The sequence below is a fragment of the Podarcis bocagei genome (genome assembly GCF_964188305.1).
Source record: "Podarcis bocagei genome assembly, chromosome: 2".
In the NCBI taxonomy this organism is placed as follows: Eukaryota; Metazoa; Chordata; class Lepidosauria; order Squamata; family Lacertidae; genus Podarcis; species Podarcis bocagei.
The window spans coordinates 53,861,136-53,882,753 of record NC_138126.1 but is presented as its reverse complement, the minus strand read 5'-3'; the positions used below and the strand labels follow the sequence as shown (position 1 = coordinate 53,882,753).

General features: G+C 40.1%; 1 protein-coding gene across 1 annotated transcript in view; it reads left to right on the top strand.

Annotated features, from left to right (window-relative positions):
* Positions 1–21,618, top strand: part of SYN2 (synapsin II) — a 150,392-nt gene that overhangs the window by 46,554 nt on the left and 82,220 nt on the right. Inside the window, exons 2-3 of the mRNA XM_081176733.1 lie at positions 17,747–17,804; positions 19,650–19,741. Of these exons, the coding sequence (XP_081032859.1) occupies positions 17,747–17,804; positions 19,650–19,741 (150 nt within the window). The remainder of the gene's footprint in view (positions 1–17,746; positions 17,805–19,649; positions 19,742–21,618) is intronic.

Here is a 21,618-nt window from a genome sequence, read left to right as displayed (position 1 = left end):
CATCAAGGGAAAACCTAACTCAGTAACTCTTATACCAATGTAAGGACTGTGTTAAGTTCTATAACGAGGGTGTCCTTGGACCTCAAATTAAGACTCATACAACAACAAAAATAATATTTAGGACTGTTGGATCATTCTGAAAATTATCTATCCCTGCTGCCTCATCAAATCTGGGCTGCTAGAATTGGTACCTCTCAAGCACTTGGCTTCTCCCATTTTCATGAAGATTGTCTGTTATGCTTAACTCAGCAGGTGGCTTAAACCGGTACATTTTATGCTGCAGTCAGTAGGACCTGCAGTGTTGACTGCTGTTAGCATCATATGTTGAGTTGTGATATCTGAGGTGAGGCGCATTTTGTTTGTTTGTTTAGTCGTTTAGTCGTGTCCGACTCTTCGTGACCCCATGGACCAGAGCATGCCAGGCACTCCTGTCCTCCACTGCCTCCCGCAGTTTGATCAAACTCATGCTGGTAGCTTCAAGAACACCATCCAACCATCTCATTCTCTGTCGTCCCCTTCTCCTTGTGCCCTCCATCTTTCCCAACATCAGGGTCTTTTCCAGGGAGTCTTCTCTTCTCATGAGGTGGCCAAAGTATTGGAGCCTCAGCTTCACGATCTGTCCTTCCAGTGAGCGCTCAGGGCTGATTTCCTTCAGAATGGAGTGAGGCGCATACATAGGGATAAAAAGAAAGAAAGAGAGGGGTGATGGGAGAGAAAACTTTAAATGTAAATCAGGGGTCAGCAAACTTTTTCAGCAGGGGGCCAGTCCACCGTCCCTCAGACCTTGTGGGGGGCTGGACTATATTTTGAAGGGAAAAAATGAATGAATTCCTGTGCCCCACAAATAACCCAGAGATGCATTTTAAATAAAAGCACACATTCTACTCATGTAGAAACACGCTGATTCCCGGACCATCCATGGGCCGGATTTCAAAGGCGATTGGGCCGGATCCGGCCCCTGGGCCTTAGGTTGCCTATCCATGATATAAACTGAATAAAAGGTAAATCTATCAAATTTTCAGTTTCCAAAGCAATACAGGAACTGAAATACAGGCATTGTTTGAAAATCACACTCCTTCAAATTTTGCCAGGCAGTTCTCCAACCAACCACTGTTTACAATAATGTGTATTTCAGGGGAAGCTGTACTTAAATATTAATATATTAGTGAAAATAGCATACAAAAATGCATTATATTAGGAACAGGTGTACATTAGTCAAAACTTACTTACAAAATAGGTTTATTAGGATAAATTCACACTAAAGTGTGAATGTTCACTCACTTCGTGAGGATTTTTTAAAAAAATGAAACTGAAAATTGCTTCAGAAATATGAAGTGAATTTAAGACTGGAAAAATGAAAAACTGGGGGTGCCAAATTGATAGCTACTTCTGTCCCTACCTAGAAGTGAGCCCTATTGGAAACAATGAGACTTGCTGTTGAATAGCCATGTATAGGTTTACACTATTCATGGTCCCGCTGATTATTTTTATACTGGTACAGATACTTACTCTAGAGAAGGCTTCCTTGGCCAGCCGATAGAGGCAAGGACAGATGTTCCATTTGTGCTTTTATTGGAAGACATGACTTGTTTTGCTAAATAGCTAAACTATCTCTCTCTCTCTCTCCTGCTTGTCCAGAACAATCTTGGATTCCACATATAAATGAATAAGACATTTCTGCTCAGGATCTTTAGCCTTAACCCCTTTTCCAGTATAAGCAACAACATTTTCAAAGAGAATGACACCAGAGGAGCCATGAAGGAGGCAGCTGTGTATTCAATCTCATGTCTGGTGCTAGAAGAAGCCAGAGAGTGTGAGGACAGGAGACTAGCCTCTTCTTTCCATTCTTTCCAGAACAGCTGTTTACATCAGGACAAAGCCAGTCTTGAGATTTAGAATATCTCTCACTCTCTTAGGGATTGAACCATGTACCAGTGATTTTTTTAGTGATATCTCAAAATCTAAAGATTACCTGTAAATTGATTATAAATCACATGCTTCAATTTTAAATTGATTATCATTCTGTGCAGTAAGTGTTGCAATAACGCTATTCAACAAAAAAGTGCTTAATGTTCCTACCCATGGTATTTGACCTTAACTGCGTTGTAGACAGCCTACCTGTTTACTATCCTCTCACAAACACAAACCTATCTCCAGAAGGTTGTGTTCTCAGTTTATCAGAGGAAAGACTTATTCCAGTGAGATTATTTATTCCAAACTTGACATTCCCCATGAATCTAGTTAAATATTCATTTCTTGGAGCTGCTAAATTGCTATCCCCAAATAGATTATTTTGGGTTGACCAGAATGGTACAACTCCACATTAAGTGATGTAATAGTTTTAATCATTAATGCAATTGTTCTCACACTTCTTCAGCATAACTGGGAAAGGGATATGATCTTTATTTCTTAAACAGGTTTACAAAATACTTGTATGCATACCAGTTTTTGGAAAATGTGATAGATGTATTACAGACCTTAGAACTTCAAAAGCATTCATGTTTGTTCCAAATCCATTGTTACAAAAATAAAACGCCAATACATTGATAAAGAGGAAGATACATTAAGTGGTTTGGGAGTTTTTAACTTCAGACTATCCATGAACGAAGTGGATTTTTCTATATTTCTTTAGGAGTTCACCTTCACAAGCAGTTTTCACGAAAACCTAAAATAGAGGTTTGTAATTGTCTGAATACTTAAAGAACACTCAGTTGACACCAGCATATCTGACCCAACACATGCTTTTTTTATAAAGGAAATTACCCTCATAGGCTGCTGCAACCCATTTCCCCTTTAAACATAGACATTAGACACAGATGAAAGGCATTAATCAATAAGACTACAGATGCTTTGTGATTTACACGTGACCTGTCATTTGCTGGCAATGAACAACAATTTTCTGTGACTCAGAACACTGACTTCCCAGCCTCCTGTTGGGAAGACATAAAATGCTGCTTTAGATTTTGTGTGTTCCTTTCCCCCTCCTCTGGTGGTGCATTTTATGTGACCCATATTTATGGTAAAATAAAGCTTGTTCTGGCCACCACTTCTCTTTAGTTTGCCAGCATCAGTGTAATGCAGTGTTCTCTCTCATTGAATTCTGGAAGAGAGAAAGAAACAGCCATAAATGACAGAGATAATAATACAGTTTTACAGTTTGCATGACATGGACATGTGAAAGAGAATTTTGCTATCATTATTATTATACCACTTAATGCAAAAAATATGTGTTAAGTATAAAAACCAATTACAGTAGCATTAAAATTTAAACATCTATCATCAAAATATTTGATAAAGCAAATGAAACATTAAAATACAAAGATTCGTAATATGCAATTAAAATACGGCTCTGTTAATAATTATTCTAATAAATTGGGCAGTGTGTTACAGCTAACAAAAAGGCACTACTGATTAATTAACTCTCAACAGTGCTGTAAATATGATAAAGCAGTAGAGCCTTTGGTGGCGGCAGCAACAGAGGGAATGCCTGGGGTTGGGGCTATGAGGGGATAGGGGATGGGGGCAAACTGTGGGGGGAGAGGGGCCTTCTTAGTTATGAACTGAACAGACAAATGGTGGACTAAAAAGACAAGTTATTCCAAAGTGTTTTTTTCCATGTTAGCTATATTAGCAGCGAATCCTTGAGGGTTGTATTTATATCTCATAAATCAAAATGTAGTCTTTTATTTTTATTCTTTTAAAAACTTCCTAAAGAACCTACTGAATGTGCGTTGTAGAAAGGTCATGACCATCAAAGCAGCTTAGTTTAAATATGACACAGAGAGTTGTATGGCTCCAGCTAGCGCTGGGGTGTTTCCAGAAAACACCGTTATCTTTATGCTCCAGCAGAGGAGTTAGAGCTTGACCTTTGTAGCACTTTGTATCTTGTCTTTTCATAAAAGAATTTGACTTACAGTCTTGGTTTGGTTAGGGTTTATGCTGTGCTGGATTGGTCTGGAAACAATTGTTGTTGGGTTGTTTTTTTTACAGTTTAATTTGAACCTATACTGATAAAGTTGAGGTTTTTTTTAAAAAATAAAAATATAACTAGGCTACTGGTAAGTTTAAAAACAAAACCCGAATAATTGTGATTGATACTAGGCTCCCTGCAATCACCCAATTCATGATCTGTCCTGTTTCTTTGTCTCAGTTCTGTTTCTTGAGGCACTCAGTATCTCAATTTCATCCTGGATTCTGGGCAGTAAAAGCATGAGTGATATAAATATTACATGCTAGTATGTTTATGTCTTTATGAGCATAAATTATTGCCCTTTGTTTGGTACTTTGACAGAATTATTGATCGTATAAACATCAAAACCAGAAGTGAATGTTGCTGTTTTCATACTACTTCAATTCCTTTGGAATGCTGATATTTACATTGCTGGAAATAAATATTTGTGGTGTCTAACCTCTCTCTAACTTTTCTTGATTGTGCTTTTTGTTACCCCCTTGACTGTCTACAGAGCCCCATAGAAGGCTATCAGTGAGCTTGTACAGTAAGTGCCTTGTGTGAACAGACACCACCATAGTCATTGCTTCTGTAATTGATTTTTTCCCCCTTCATGGTTAACAAATCAAAATATTCTGGCTCTGAGGGTTATTACTGTGTAGTGTTGTATGATTAAGGAACAAGGGAGCCACCCAGAGCTTCTACAGCCTCAGCTAAAATGGTTGGATCATCAAATACATTTTTGAAAACGTAAGGCAAACATCCAGGTGGGTTTGAACTGTGCAAGTTTGACATCTGTAGTAGGATTTAAAAATAGCCTCTTTCAAAAGGAGACTCAGAAATCACAGTAGGCTGTATTTTTAAGTTTTTTGTTTAGGTGATGTATCTATATCAGTTTAGAAATACTTTTCTGCAACAATGTGCTTATGAAATCAATTAAACAGATACAAATAAAGCTCGATGATTATTACTTCTCTAACCATGCATTTCATCAAGACTGACACCCTTGTTCATAATGCCTGTTTTTTCACTAAGCACAGTATGATTGCTTGAGAGCATGTTAAACTAGCCTACCTTCTAAGGTTTAGATATTAGGACTGCAATCCTGGCTACTTACGTACCTGGGAGTCAGGCCTATTGAATTAAATAGGACTTATGTGTAGGCATGGCTGTAATTTTATTGTAAAGCACTTTTCTGCATTTCATTTGGGGAAGTATATGCTGGATAAAATGTTCTTGTTTCTGCCACTGTATGTCAGCTTGTCTCTTAAATAACTTGCCCTTTATTCAGTTTGAATGTGAAAGCTAGACAGAGACCCAGACAGTAAGAATACTGAGAAATAGGATAGATATCACTTATGAAGTGTGTTAATGTGGCTTTCAGACAGAGCAGCTCTTTTATGTCGTATCTATTGAACTTAATTGGGAGTATTTTAAATCCTTTTTACCTGCTTCCATTTAAATTTCGCTCACCTTTCACAATACCTGTCCTTGATGTTCAGCCTGTTATATATATTTTTAAAGAAAAAAGTCGCACTGTGGGTTCCTAGATAGCCTCCTATCATGAGTTCTTTCTAATTAAGAATATGGTTGCTATTGAATGAAAGATAGAACCATTAAATTGCATAAAGGTCATTTTCACTATGGTGACAAGAAAATTCAGTGGCTGTTTTCAAAGCCCTAAATAGTTCACAACATGGGTTGGAAGGTAGGGTCTCTCTCTCAATACTGTGAGATTTGAATTGAGTCATATAAATCATTGGCTTCAGCTTTTTATATTGAATGAGCTTCAGTTCCTGAACTTGCAGTGTGTGTTTTTACAATATTTCTAAAATCTTATGATCAGACATGACCCCCACTTTTAGAAAATACAAAAACCAAAAAGCTGGACATGATATCATATGCCTGGGTTTCTAAAGAAATAGCAAAAATTTCTCCACCTCTTTGGTAATCCTCTCCATAACTTCCTTCGCTGCTCTACTACAGTGGTACCTCTGGATGCGAATGGGATCCATTCCAGAGCCCCGTTCGCATCCTGAGTAGAACATAACACACGACTGTGTGTGCACGGTTCGCATTTCTCCGCTTCCATGCATGCACGTGACGTCAGTTTGAGCATCTGCACATGCGCGAGCTGCGAAACCTGGAAGGAACGCTCTCCGTTACTTCTGGGTCGCCGCGGAGCTTAACTTGAAAATGCTCAACCTGAAGCATATTTAAACAGAGGCATGACTGTACATGAATTCAATCTCCTGCCCCATTCTTGCAAAGTTAAGGCTGTTAATATCTATGTCAATACTTCTAAATGTGCTTGAAACATTGATTATATCAGAAGACCATACTGGCACACATTCTTCTTCTTCTTTGGTGATTACTCGTAGTTGAGTAAGATTGTCTTCCATAAACACGGTTTAACAATGAGTCCGTAAGTGACTGTGGAGGCCAATTCTGGATCCACACATCCTTCCACAGTGGGGACATTGGTTTCTGGGTGAGAGTTGATCACAGTGTGGATTTGCCAAGAGTGCTTTCCTCTTAGCACGTTTCTCCCTTGTGTCCCGAGTTCGAGTGTCTTCAAAGCCCATGACACCTTTGGTAAAGGCTGTTCTCCAATTGGAGCGCTCGCAGGCTCCAATAGAGTAGTTGCTTTGGAAGATGATCATTAGGCATCCGCACAACATGACCACATGAAACAAGCTTCAGCCTAAATAAGATCATTTCCATTTTATTGTTTTATCCTATTAGGCTTCTTCCTTAACTTACAATTATTATCCCTCTCCAAACTGTGAAATACTGTCTAGAATCTAAAGTAGGCTAGCACACAATTCGTTCTGTGTGCCCACTGCAACCCCATTTTGAAACTGATGGTAAATTATGAAACTTTAAGAGGGTGGGGTATGGGTTGACTTTTGCCAATTCCCCCACTCCCTGAAGTTCTGTTTTTTGTTGTTTTCTAATGAACCTAAGCTGCTTCGTTCATACTACAGAAGTACAGTGGTACCTCTGGTTATGAACTTAATTCATTCTGGAGGTCTGTTCTTAACCTGAAACTGTTCTTGACTTGAAGCATCACTTTAGCTAACGGGGCCTCCTGCTGCCGCCGCGCCACCAGAGCCCGATTTCTGTTCTCATCCTGAAGCAAAGTTCTTAACCTGAAGCACTATTTCTGGGTTAGCGGAGTCTGTAACCTGAAGCGTATGCAACCTGAAGCGTCTGTAACCTGAGGTACCACTGTATAGGAGAAAAGCAGGCTGCTCTGGGAGAGACAAGGAGTTTGGTGTGGCTCTGCTTCCCTTATAAACTGAGAGGGATGTTGGCAGAAAAAAATTAAGTTCCTTTGACCCTGGGGAGGGTGAAGCTCAGAGTCAAACTGTGGCTGTGACTGTTTGCTTGAGAGCTCCAGAATTCTGTCCTGCCTTGGGATGTACGTAGGTAGTAAGAGGAGGAGGTGGTAGTGATTACTGGATAGTTTGGAATGTGACTGGCCTACTTTGCAAGGCAGTTGTGCAATGAAATGTGTAAGCAGTCTCCCCTGGCCTTCCGCTCCCCTTCCCTTGCAAATGGGACTGTTTTTACACCAAATGTATTTAGGATTAGAGGGAATTATACTAGAGGTAGTAGAATAATCAGGACTGTTCTGACAATTCTTTAAGATTTAAGGGGGGTTAATAAAAGTGCAGAGTGGCAGCACATGTGTTACCCAACATGTATTAATTGTTTTCTCTGAAAGGTATTTGGTGATGATTTTGAGAAGGAAGGAATGCCACTCTGTTCTGTTGCAATGAAGACTACATACAGTACTTGTAAAAAATAAATAACCAGCAGGTGGCAGTGGTTAATCATAATCTGCTGTATTTTAACTTTACTATTACAGACTTCAATACGACTGTTGTTGCTTTTGAATTTTATATTAGGTCAGTGGATTATCTGAATTGTTACTTTATCATGGGCTACTTGTGGGTGGGGATTAGCAGCATTTTCCAAATAATTATTGGCATATATGTATAGACGTAAATGGCAGAATTGCACACACATATGAAAAGATTTTTGTCCCTGAAAAGTTGGATTGGGAGGCATAGGGACATTATCATTATTTTAATGCTTTTACAATAAATCGTGTAGATATGTACAGAATAATTCATTGTGCATTTTAGTATCAGAAGTTGTCTTCAAAGCAATGCAGTATGCGTTGCATGGTTCCGCTCAAATTCTTGGCTCATTTTTATCCCATTGATAAAATGGCATGCCGCCAACATTTCTCCGATGAAAATAAGGACGTCCTATATCAATATGTAAATTCTGTAGCCTAGTTCAGTCTCTGCTTTTTCTTCACATATAAGTAAACATGCACAGGCACTCTGCTCTGCCCCACCTCCTCCAGTACATAAGTTTTACCCAGTCTACAACTTCACCAGTTTGAGGGCAAAGTTCTGAAGCAGATAGCCTCCTCTGCTTAGGAAGACTCCCTTTTCCCTATGATTAAGAACCCTGTAAACTGCACAGGAAGCCCCCACAAGTAGACATTGCTCTTAACGGAGGATTCTTCCCTTGACCTCACAAAGACCCATAAGCTCCACTTGCAATTTTGCTTTCATGTGAGTAAAAATAATGCCCCTAAGGGGCTTATCTCTCCTCTTCTGATGCAGATAATACAGCAGAAGTTTCAAACCAGTGCCTAGGAGCAGAATGGACGGGATTGGATTGGCCTCATAAATGGGGCTTGGGAAAGCTGGACCAGGATTCCGTTCCTAAAGGCAGCCCTGTATAACGAAGCTTTTAATGTTTGATATTTTCCTATGCTTTATATATGCAGTAAGCCACCCAGAGTAGCTGGGGAAACCCAGCCAGATGGGTGGGGTATAAATATCATCATCATCATCATTATCATTATTATTAGTGCCTCTTGAAAAATCAGGGCTTGCTCCCAAGTGCTTTGCTGACCAGACACTGTGAAGCTAGAGACATAGTCTGTAGAACATTTGTTACTTAGGAAAAATATTTAATAATATTCAAGATTTTTATTTTAAAAAAATCTTAAGTAACGTATATAACATTTAAATGGATGTTTCATCCTAAAATATTCTGACACCACTGATGCAAATTACTGTTAACAGCTGTGGAAAACCCAAATTGACATTTGCTCTGATTCAGCTTTTAAGAGCGGGTTTTCGCCAGGAAAGCTCAGGGCAAAAAACAGACAGACAAACAAAAACCTACAATGCTTGGATATGGAGTGTTAAAGTGCATACTTGCGCCTGGAAAGAGCAGGGCAAAAGGTAAATGTGGCTAAGTCCTTAAGTTTTACTGAAAAAAAGCATTTAACTTTACATTTGATCTATTCTGTAATGTCTCCAGGGTTGCAGTCCTATACATATTGACCCACCCTATTCCTGTGACTAATTTGTTTTAACTGTTTTTAATATTGAACTATAATTTGGTGTAAGTTGTAACCCACCCTGGGACCTCCTAGCGGAGGACAAGCAATATATTTAACAAAGCCTCTCCTCCTTCCAGAGGGGAGGGCTTGTGAGCGGGAGCATTCTGCCCCCTGCCCTGACATCATCGCTGGCACACCACGCCTCCCAGTGGGCACACAATCGGGTGACACCACGGGGGCGTGGTTTAGCCGTTCAAATGCGGCCGCGCCAGCTCTCCCCGCCATTGCGTTTCTGATCTCCACGAGTCACCCACCCACCACTCCCTTTAGTGCATAGCTCCTCTCTTGACCTTGCTATGGACCCATGGTTGGTCGCCTTGGTTGCCCAGGGGGCCTGGTAGGAGTTTTTTCCAATTGATGAATTGGCACCGGCCTCTTGGTTTTTTTCGACTACCTCGTAGCAGTCGTCACAACTTTCTTGGTATTTGGCGGTTAGGCATTGGAATGTGTTGTTGGTGTATGGAAGGGCAAGGTGTGGCCATCGCCTACCCCTTCACTTATGGGTATTCCGTTAAAGGAATCCGGCAGTCGTGGATCCTGTCCGATGCCCTATGTGGCGGGGGGCCATGGCACGACCCCCGGTGACATCAGGGGAGAGCTTATAGTTGTATTTGCATCAACAGGCTCCCCCTACTGGTGGTTAATCCCTTGTCAGACTCACCCCTCTCCGAGGGGGTGGAGTCAATTTTGGTGTTGTCCAATGCCTAAGCCAATACCTTCTCACATGCTGTAATAAAGTTGTGGCCTTTTCTAGCCCATTAACCTAATATACTGTGTCCACGTGTCTTTATTATTCCCAAGCGGGGGACGGGTCCTCGAAACACAACCATGGTTATGAGTAGACTTGCATAGGATTGCACTTGTGAAGCTGTGCTGGAATCTTTAACAATAGTTTGGGTTTCTTGAACATTACATTGCTACATGATTATTACTGTCCACCATAAATTGATTCTTTCACCAGTAGCATCAGAATATTTTGGAATCCACTTTTTTCTACACAAGAGGGCAGCAGAAATGGGTAGCCAGGTGCTTCTAATTTGGGTGTTTTTTTAAAAAAATGCCACAGAGAACAATTTTGAAGACAGTAGTGAAATACCGAGAGCTGAGAAGAGCATAGTGTGCCTTTTTTTAAAAAAAAGTTACAATGTGAAACACAGGCTAAGTATCAATTTTTAAATGTTAGAATCTATACTAAAAGTTTTAGTGCATTGCACAAAATCTTGAACATCCTGCAGGAGGCAATAAGAAATTTGAAATGTATGCACTTCTTGAAAATACTTAACATGTGATCCATGTCATTCAATATACTGAGCTGGTAAATATGAATTATTTCCAGTTATGGTACTTAGAAAACTCAGAAATATTATGGTAACAGAATGATGACATGTTCTCATAGATAATTTGATTTGTGTTAATTCCATGGAAGTCCCACTGAAATGATGTGGGCATTGGAGCTGTGCTTTGTCAATCGCCATTTAAAAAAAGAAATATTTGTTTATAGCGTTTGTATCCTGTATTTTCTCTTACAAGAGAGACCCAACAAATCTGTCTAGGGTCAGCAGCCAGTAGCTACTAATCATTACAATTGGTTGGGTGCTACAACCCACTAGCTTATTGTAAATGATCCTCTAGATCTCTTTAGAATCAGCTTTGCCACTTGGTTTAATTTATTTTCAAGAATCAGTCTGACAAGCACTTAGATCTGGTTCATTAACAAGGCAATGCTTTGTGGTTCTGGCTAGCTGCCAATATTCAAAGAGAAATAGCAATAAATTAATCCTATTCCATAAAAGTACAATATAATGCCTTAACATGTATAACTTTACTGTGCCTGAAGACTTTGTTATGCTGCGTCCCCCAAATTATTTATTGCTGACATAGATTTACATTAATTGTGGTGGCGTGTTTTTTGGTTTTTTTTAAATTAGCCATTAAGTGATATCATTGCAGCAGTAGTATTCACAAGGCCAGATGTGTTGGAAAATAGCAGTAGATGCAGTTAAATATGTACATTCCTGTTGAGAAAATCTTTTGATTCCACCAAGGCTACCTCTGCCTTTTCTCCACCCACAAACATGAACACTACTTAAATGAGCTGCTAGTATGAGTTTCAACTCTGCTTAGTTTATACCAAGGGATAAGTAATGTTAATGAGTTTATATCTGGCATCTGGACGAACCTTTCTTGGGACTTTTAGGTACATCTGAATGTAGCAGTAACCTGATCTCAGACTTTAACTGTGTAACATACTGCATCTGTGCGATAGAAGAATTGTTCTACTCCTCGTTTAGGGAAAGTGTAACTATAAACAGTGTGCAGTATTAATGTGCTGGTAGTAATTGAGAAGAACGGATTTGAGACATTAGCAGGAAAGAAGCAATGCTATGATCTAACACACTTAAGCCTCATTTATTTCAACAAGATTATTAAGTACATGCTTAAATATATCCCAATGAAATAGTATTTTAAAGTGACTAACTAGAATGTACCCTATGTTACGTTGCAAAAATAGCACTTTCTTCAGTGAACTAAAATATCCTTGGGCAAAATATTGTGACATGCACTATCCCGTATAGCAAAAAACAAGTGGCTCAGACTCAGAAAAAGTACCATTTGTACTTTTACAAATTATAGGTTATAATTCCAAAATAGTTTCTGCAGCCAGACTCATCTAAAAGAGGCACTAAATTGATCCTCTTTCTGCTTTGCATTCGCTAGCAAATAAAGGTATTTTGAAGTGAAATACACCCTGAACTGGGTGTGGAGAGTGCAGCTGAATGGGACATAGCTGTGGGCAGCCTGAGGAAGTACCATCCACCTTGGCCCTGCCCATAAAAAGCATGTCTAGAGTGAGAGGCAAATGTGATGTCCCCTGTTCCCAGGAGCTCTTCTCTTTGTGAGACTTATGTGGGTGAGCTGAGAGTTTGTTTGGACCCTGAGTGAGAACTCAGAGGCTAAGAGGAAGGTGTGCCTGAAGGAAAATGAATTGATATTGATTTTTGTATATTAGTACCTTTATATTAAGGGATGCGGGTGGCGCTGTGGGTTAAACCACAGAGCTTAGGACTTGCCGATCAGAAGGTCGGTGGTTCGAATCCCCACGACGGGGTGAGCTCCCGTTGTTCAGTCCCAGCTCCTGCCAACCTAGCAGTTTGAAAGCACACAAAAGTGCAAGTGGATAAATAGGTACCACTCTGGCGGGAAGGTAAATTGTGTTTCCGTGTGCTGCTCTGGTTCGCCAGAAGTGGCTTAGTCATGCTGGCCACATGACCTGGAAGCTGTATGCCGGCTCCCTCGGCCAATAAAGCGAGATGAGCGCCGCAACCCCAGAGTCGGCCACAACTGGACCTAATGGTCAGGGGTCCCTTTACCTTTACCTTTATATTAATAGTACATTTTTATTTGTAACTGTGTATTTTTGTAATATTTTGTTTTTCAGTTTTCTGTACACCACTTAGATATATTTTTAATATATTAAGTAGTATATAAATAAAATAAAAATCAAATAATGTTGTTGATGCTGCTGCTGTTAGGTCCTCCTATATATTTTTGACAACTGTAAAAATGCAGCCCTGTGCTCTTCTACTCAGCAGTAAGTCCTGTTTAGTTAAGTGGAATTTACTCCCAGGTAAAGTGAGTGCAGGATTCCAGGATGACAGAGCATTCCTATAAACTACTTTAACTCCAACCAAGGGATGGAGATACATCACTTCTATGCTGGTGAAACAACTACCATGCCCTTGACCTACATTCTCAGAAGTTATTATCAAGAATTATTATCAAGTAAGCAACCAGCTTTAATCTAAAAGACACAAGCTCACTCTTTTCGGTCTCCTCCATCAATCCAAGGTTTGGGGCAAACTAAAGCATTTACTCTTAGTGGAAAGATTCACCCGTTCCAATATCATGTTTGCATGTGTATTCCTTCATTTCAGCAGGTATCTTGCTAACTGGTCACAGAGGTACGCTACAGTTAAATGAGGCAGAAAGGAAGGGCCTGGGTGCAGGTGGCAAAGGGCAACAGAAAGGTTTGGGCAAATGTGGTAGTTGCCACACACTCATCTAGAGCCCATTTCCATGACCACATTTCTGCATGTGTCCCCTCAGCAATTGGGGGAAGCATTTCTGTAGTTCAAAATAGGTGCTGAAAGTAATCTGAAAATGTGGGGGTAGGTTTAAGTTTACTACCCTGTGAAAGAATGACTGACTTTCAAGTCAGAATGAGGAAATATTGGTTAAGGAAACAGACAAAATAATGTGGTGTTACCCTGAGGTTTTACTGTGGGGTTCCATGATGAATCAAACCACAAAGCTGAATCATTTGGAAGACTAGCCTCAATGTTCTCAGTGGTGACATGTCTTCCCTTAAGCGAGCTGTTTTTATACTGTGCAACTAATTCGCCTTGACTGAACACTTCACTACTGGGCCTCTTAAAACAATTGTGTTTCCTGGTAGAGAATTGATGACAAAAGGTGTTTCCAGTAGCTACAGAAAGAGTACTAGGATGGTCCTGCTTTGCAAACTGAAAAGAAAAACAGGGGGGGGGGAGAATAAAAAAGAAAAAACTGAAAAGAATAGCAGAATGTGCCACATTTATTTACATTCAAAAATGGATAACTTTCCACATTTTATAAATATTCACCTTTAATTGTTCAGAAGTGACATCTAGAATGGTTTACTTAAGTTTATAATTAGGAAAATAGTTCAGCATAGCAGCTCCACTTTTTTATATATATCAGAGATGGGGAATCTGTGGTCCTCCAGATATTGTTGTATTCCCAACTCCCATCAACTCGAGACAGCAGGAATGATGGGAATTTTAGTCCAGCAACACCTGAGGGACCACAGATTCCTCAAACTTGCTCTGTGTAATAAATCCTTTGATACTTTAACTACTTTTACCTATAAACTTTGCCTTTTCCTTAGTTAGTTACACTTCCTCACATTTTTGTACCTCCTCAGTCAGCAGTGACTTAAAAATAGCCACCATCACCACCACCACAAAATGTGTATACTGCTTGATTGTAAAAACTTCATAGAATTGTGGAGTTGGAAGGAACCCCGAGGGTCATCTAGTCCAACCCACCTCTCGTGAGAGTCAGTTCCATTGTCAAAACAGCTCTCACTGTCAGAAAGTTTTTCCTGAGTTCTGTTGAAATTTTCTTTCTTGTAACTTGAATCCATTGGTTCAGGTCTTAGCCTCTGGAGCAGGAGAAAACAAGCTTGCTCCTTCTTCCATGGGACAGCCATTCAAGACAAGACAGAAGTACTGTTTTGGGGGGACAGGAGGCAGGCGGGTGTGGAGGACTCTCTGGTCCGGAATGGGGTAACTGTGCCCCTGAAGGACCAGGTGTACAGCCTGGGAGTCATTTTGGACTCACAGCTGTCCATGGAGGCGCAGGTCAATTCTGTGTCCAGGGCAGCTGTTTACCAGCTTCATCTGGTACGCAGGCTGAGACCCTATCTGTCCGCGGACTGCCTTGCCAGAGTGGTGCATGCTTTGGTTATATCTCGCTTGGACTACTGCAATGCGCTCTATGTGGGGCTACCTTTGAAGGTGACCTGGAAACTACAACTAATCCAGAATGCGGCTTCTAGACTGGTGACTGGGAGCGGCCTCCGAGACCACATAACACCGGTCTTGAAAGACCTACATTAGCTCCCAGTACGTTTCTGAGCACCATTGTTGGTGCTGATCTTTAAAGCCCTAAATGGCCTCGGTCTAGTATATCTGAAGGAGCATCTCCACCTCCATCGTTCTACCTGGACACTGAGGTCCAGCGCTGAGGGCCTTCTGGTGGTTCCCTCACTGGGAGAAGTGAATTTGCAGGGAACTAGGCAGAGGGCCTTCTCGGTAGTGGCACTCGTCCTGTGGAATGCCGTCTCACCAGGTGTCAAAGAGAACAACAACTACCAGACTTTTAGAAGACATCTGAAGGCAGCCCTGTTTAGGGAAGCTTTTAATGTGTGATGGATTACTGTATTTTAATATTTTGTTGGAAACCACCCAGAGTTGAGCAGGGTATAAATAAATTATTATTATTATTATTATTATTATTATTATTATTATTCAGATATTTGAAGATGACTATCATATCTCCTTTCAGTCTCCCCCTTTCCAGGCTAAATATACCCAGTTCCCTCAACGATTCCTATTAAGGCTTGATTTCCAGACCCTTTTTTTATCTTGGTTGCCCTCCTCTGCACACGTTCCAGCTTGTCAATGTCCTTATACTGTGGTGCCCAGAACTGGACACAGATTCCAGGTGTGGTACTATTATTTCCCTTGGATGAGACACTATATTTCTGTTGATACAGCCTAGATTAGCTTTTTTTGCTGCTGTATCACACTGTTGACCCACTTTAATCTTGTGGTCTACTAAGACCCCTGGATCCTTTTCACATGTACCACTGGCAATCCAGTTGTCCCCATCTGTCTTCTGTGTAAAAATCATGAAGATCTATATGAATTTTTGTCTCTGACCCATATTTGTGCACCATTTTTGCTGGAAACCTCCAGATCCATGGTTTTTATGGTTTAGTCAACGGAGTAAGATTTGTGATATGTGATATGATGGTTTGGAATGGGGGACCAGTGGGAAAAATGTGCAATTTCAAGAGCATCTGGTTTACTGGATCTGATGTGTATGAGAGCACCCTTCTTTTCATCTTCTGATGAAGGGGACACTGAGTATGCTGAGGCCACAATAACTTTGCAGCGTTGAAGTAAGTCCTCAGGAGTACCATGTTGATCAAGAGCACCATGCTGGTGACCTGCGAAACGTATTTTATATTTTTAAAAGACGTAATGATGCCTGTCCTGCTTTCTAACTTGCATGGAGTGTGGTGAGATGGATATTGTGGAGAAGGTATATTGTGAAGAAAGTGTATGACATGACTCTCTGCATCTCTTGGTCCAGTGGAGGCATACGCTATTGACTTGTGTATGCTCACCCTCCTGCTGAAGCAAGAACATTTGAAAGCCTTATCATGCAAAAAAAAGTAGCTCCACCAGAACGTCTACTATTCCTCTCTCACATGTATCATTTCACAAGCAACGTTTGATTTGGAAAGTTGAAATTTTCCCAAGGATTTTAAATTCAAAATCATGTTGCATTTACTCAATGACAAGCCGATGCTGAGATTTCTTTCTTAACTTTGTCAGCGTCAAAGAAAACTGTATACCTTGATCTCCAAATTGCAGACCTAGGCCAGAGCCTTCCTTCCTAAAATGCATGCACAAATTATTTATAGATATTAATGTACATTGCATTCTGGTAGGAAAGTGAATTCTACATAAAGAGAGAAAAGGCATTCTTTGTTTTTATTTCCAATAAACATAAAACTATATTTACTTGCAGCAGGAGCACTTTGTTTTGTTAACCTTTCTCAAGCTGGCAAGCAGCTGCTCTCTTTTAAAAGTGCGTGGCTTGGCCACTGCTGATTTACCTTGCATAGTAGCTGTAAACTAAGCAGGGGATCACAGTCATTACCAAACGAGTTTTTATAGGAGCTTCCAAATGTTTAATATTCCCTTTTTTCATGAATGGATGTAATTTAGACATTACATGACCCTATTTCAATATTGCTGCAAATCTCCCAAGTTAGTATGCTGGGAATAATTAAGGCTTGTTGATGTTTTTTCTAAGCACTGAAGGCGCCACTTAACTTTGGAATTGGCCCAAGTTCTCAGTAAAGGAACACTTCAAAAGTTAGTCAGAGTTCAGTCCTCTGAATCAGCAAATCCAAGAATATGCATTATAAAGTTATGCTGGAGGGAGGAGAAAACATATTTAAAAAATAAAACATTCAGAAAGGTTTTAATGCTTTTCTACATCTACTTTTAATGCTTATGTGGAATTAAATCACTGGATGTATTTGTGGTCTCGTTTTGTTTAACATTTTGTTAGACTCCAGATGGCATAATTTAGTGTTCGGTATTGGTGTTTATTTTCAAAACTGAAGTCATTTGTTGAAACATGAATCATGCCAGAGATCAGTTGTTTAATAATTGCCTCATCGAGCGGATGTTTACAAAGAAAAGGTGAATCTGAGGGGGAGTGTTTCACCCTAATTGGAATACAGTCCATATGCCAATATATAAAGTAGATTCTAATTGTTTTTAAGTGTCAATCTTTCACTGTGTGCATATATGAAATATACACCAAATTTTATTTTTTAAACATCAGCTATAAATATAATCTTTCCAATAAGGTAAGTTTAAATGAGATGTTAAAATCCATCCAATAACTTTAATAATGTTAAAAGTGTATTGCCCAGCTTGCCAAAGAGTAATGCCTTAACTCTACGCATACCATTATATTTACACCAGATTTATTGTAGTTATTTTCTTTTTCAGGGCCAAATCTTTTCGTGGGAAAAAGGTCCATGGGGAATATGACATTAAAGTTGAACAGGTATCAATTTAAGAATTTCATTTCATTTTTACATAGACTATTTTTTCCATATTTCTGTTTGCTATTATTTATTTATTTATATATCTATTTATCTATTTACATGATTTGTATACCATCCTTAGCATGATCACAGGGTGGTTAACAAAATCAAATAAGAATTTTTAAAAAATCCATAAATCGCACAATCCTTAAAATATACAACTCAATTCATAACAGTTCATTGGATAGCAATTGCCTAATAGCAACAGCAGCAACTAATCCATTCATATGCTCAGATATCTCCTTCAAACACCTGCCGAAAAAGGCGTTTCTAACCAACTGCCTAAACTGCAAAGTGTTGAGGCTGGACATCTCAGTAGGGAATTCCACATGTGAAGAGCCTCCACTAAAAAGGCCCTTTTCTGGGCCACCACACCATGTACATCATTCTGCGATGGGACCACCAAGAGGGCCTTATCTACCAATCTTAGAGCATGAGCAGGCTAACATGGAAGAAGTTGGAAGTTGGGCTTGCGGAGGTTTGGGTGCCAGACCGTTAAGGGGCTTTAAATGTCAAAGCAAGCACATTGAGTTGGGCCCAGAAAACAAGTGGCAATCATTTTCACTGTTTTAATATGGGAGTAATATGCTCACAGCCTGCTGCTCCCACCACCATACTTGCTGCAGCTTTTTGCACTAGCTGCAGTTGCTGCCTTCAGGGACAGCTGCCCATAAAGTGCATAACAGTAGTCCAGTTTGGAGGTTGCCAGACCATAAATAACTGTGGCCAGGTTATACCTATCTAGATGGGGCCGTAGTATGCTCACCGAGCCAGGGGTAGATGCTCCTAGGCACCAAGGTCACCAGGCTGGCCTCAAGTGACAATGATGGTTCCCAAATTATGCACCTGCTCCTCCAAGGGGAGAGCAAGAAATTCTACTAACTCCCAAACACAGCTCCTGCCCACCCATGGCGCTTACGTCTTGTCTGGATTCAGCTTCAGTTTTGACCCCTAGTCAGCCCATTGCTACCTCCACTCTGCCTCTCTTGGTACCAATTGAACAGAGAACAGAGCTTACTGCAAAACATCTGATGATTGCTCCCAGTGGTTTCCTAAATAACAACTTGTGTCATGTGTTGTTAAAATACAGTACTCGGTTTGTTGAAGAAAGAGCACATGAATATCACTTGGAAATCTGTCAGGACTATAGTGAAATTACACATATACTTTTATATAAAACCAGTATAAATGCAGGCTACAGAAACTCTGCACAGCTGGTAGATCCACGACTTTCTTCTGAAGTTGTACAGTGACTAGTATCAGCCTGAAAGTTAGTTCTTATAGCTACATATTATGAAAGTTGCTCAAGAGGAGTCAACACTGATCTCCTATTAATCCGGAATTGTTTTCCCCCCAAGTGCACGATAACCATTTCACCTTATTTTTAAACCACACATTTGTACTTGTTATGTGGTAAAAATTCTTCTTATCGTTTGGCAAAATAACAGGATACCCTGGAGACAGAATGATTTGACCAACTGTATTGATTTAAAGATAGTGTTTTTTTCTGGACACATACTGTTTCTGGCTTTCACCTGAAAAATATTTCCAGGAGTGGGATAGGATTCTAAACAGGATTGCTAACTCGTGCCTTAAGAAAAGAACTCTTGTAGCAACGTCTAACAACTTCTTCTGGCACACTCCTCAATGAAGGGAGAAGTTTCACATGTCCAAAGTCTTCCTTCGTTCAGATGACAGAGATAGGAGCATTAACCCTAAGCAGAGTAACAGCTTAATTAAATACGCGAAGAAGAATTTAATCTGACACTATTGACTATGGAGGTTCTTTTTTTCTTTTCTTACAGGCACAGTTTTCAGAGGTCAATTTGATAGCTCATGCCGATGGCAATTATGCTGTTGACATGCAGGCATTCCGAAATGGCATTAAAGTTGTTAGGTAAGTTGATTTCCCCCCCTCCTCATAAAAACTGAAATTAACTTAAAGCAGTCGAAAACTACCATATTGCTAAAACCAACAATGTTCTTTGGAATTATTAAATTAGATCAGCATTTAGCCAGAGGCAAAACTAGGCTTTATTCCACCTTGGTTAAATGACCCTGTTTGCCCTCACCCACCCACATGCATTTGCTTACACACACACATAGGCTGGCAGCCTCAATAGCACCCCTCTGGAGGCATCACCTGGGGCAGGCAATCAAGCAAGCAAGCAAGCCCCACCCCCACCCCCACCCCCACCCCCGGTTGCTATGACTGATTTAGCAAACTCTGTTTTTATCACTTTGTAACTTGTAAAGCAAAAGAACAACTCTTAATAGCAATGAGACATAGCAATGAAATTAGCTTTGGACAAATTTATTTTTCAAATGATAAAAATATTTTCTGAAACTGTTTATTCCTTTGGTTAGGGTATTTGACTCATGTTGCTTGTTTCTTTAAAGGTGATTTAGTATTTGTGGAAGCTTACCTCCAATACTATTCAAAACCTCCTGTCTTTGCAGAACTGATGATTCATTATAATAAAAAAAATTCCTTCCTGTAGCACCTTAGAGACCATCTAAGTTTGTTATTGGTATGAGCTTTCATGTGCATGCACACTTCTTCAGATACACTGAAACAGAAGTCACCGGACCCTTATATAGACTACGGCAGACCAACACGGCTACCTACCTGTAACTGCCATTATAATAAAGTCATCTACTATACTGTACTAAGAAAGATTTATTAGGTGCTGCCCCTGTTCCTTTGAAATAAATAGGAGAGGGAAGGAACCCCACAAATAACAAATGGTGCTGTGATGCACCAGTGATTAATATATACAAAGGGCTCATTGCAGGGAGTTGGATTAGAAGACTCTCGGGAACCTTTCCAACCCTACAGTTTTATGATTCTATGATTCACTGCTCCTGGAGGGATCCCCATACCAGAATCTTATTCTTCCCATTAGTCTTCCCTTTCCCGCTTGGAGCATACATATCATGATGCCAAGGTATTATTGGAAGGCAGTTAGTTCAGCTGGTTAAAGCGTGGTGCTGATGATGCCAAGGTTGTGGGTTCAGTTCCCATGTGGGCCAGCTGCATATTCCTGCATTGCAGGGAGATGGTTCTCAGGGTCCCTTCCAGCTCTACATTTCTGTGACCTGTGAGCCTCTGTGAACAACGCTCTGAATAGTGCTTTCATTTCTGCTGCAATGGGACATGGGGAAGCGAGGGCTCTGGCATGACCTGTGTGGATCTTTCCTTGCATCAGGGTTATTTATGCCTGCAATACAGCTAGACCAAGCCCATAGTAATTCAAAAGGCTAGCAAATATTTCTGCTGATTAAATGTTATATTAAATTACCAAACTGTGCATGAGCTGCAAATATAATCAGGGAGGAACAATGTATTGGTTTATAAAGATATTGCAGAACATATCTAAAAAATGATGGGTGAAAAAGGTTTTATTTTTATATTTTTAAAAAAGCTTATTTGAAATTCAGTTGCACTCCCAAGGATTTCTGCTTCAGAATTGATTCACATGCACTTCTGTGGTATAGCTGATGCTTCCATGTGATTCGGATCCCATACCATAATTACAATATCTGAAATTAGGAAACAAATAGTGGTCATAGGGCATGCGGTTAACTGCCATTTTCAGGCCTTGTCTTTTTCTAGGGGGCAGCAGTAGTGCAGTATTTATGGCAGCTGCCCAACTCACCTGGTTTCTCATTCCAGATATAACTACTCTGATGTGAATTTTTTGAGATCTAGGAAATAGAGTACAATAGAGTCGCTTTGCCCATGAATAACAAGAGGAGGGATCAGAGCCATAA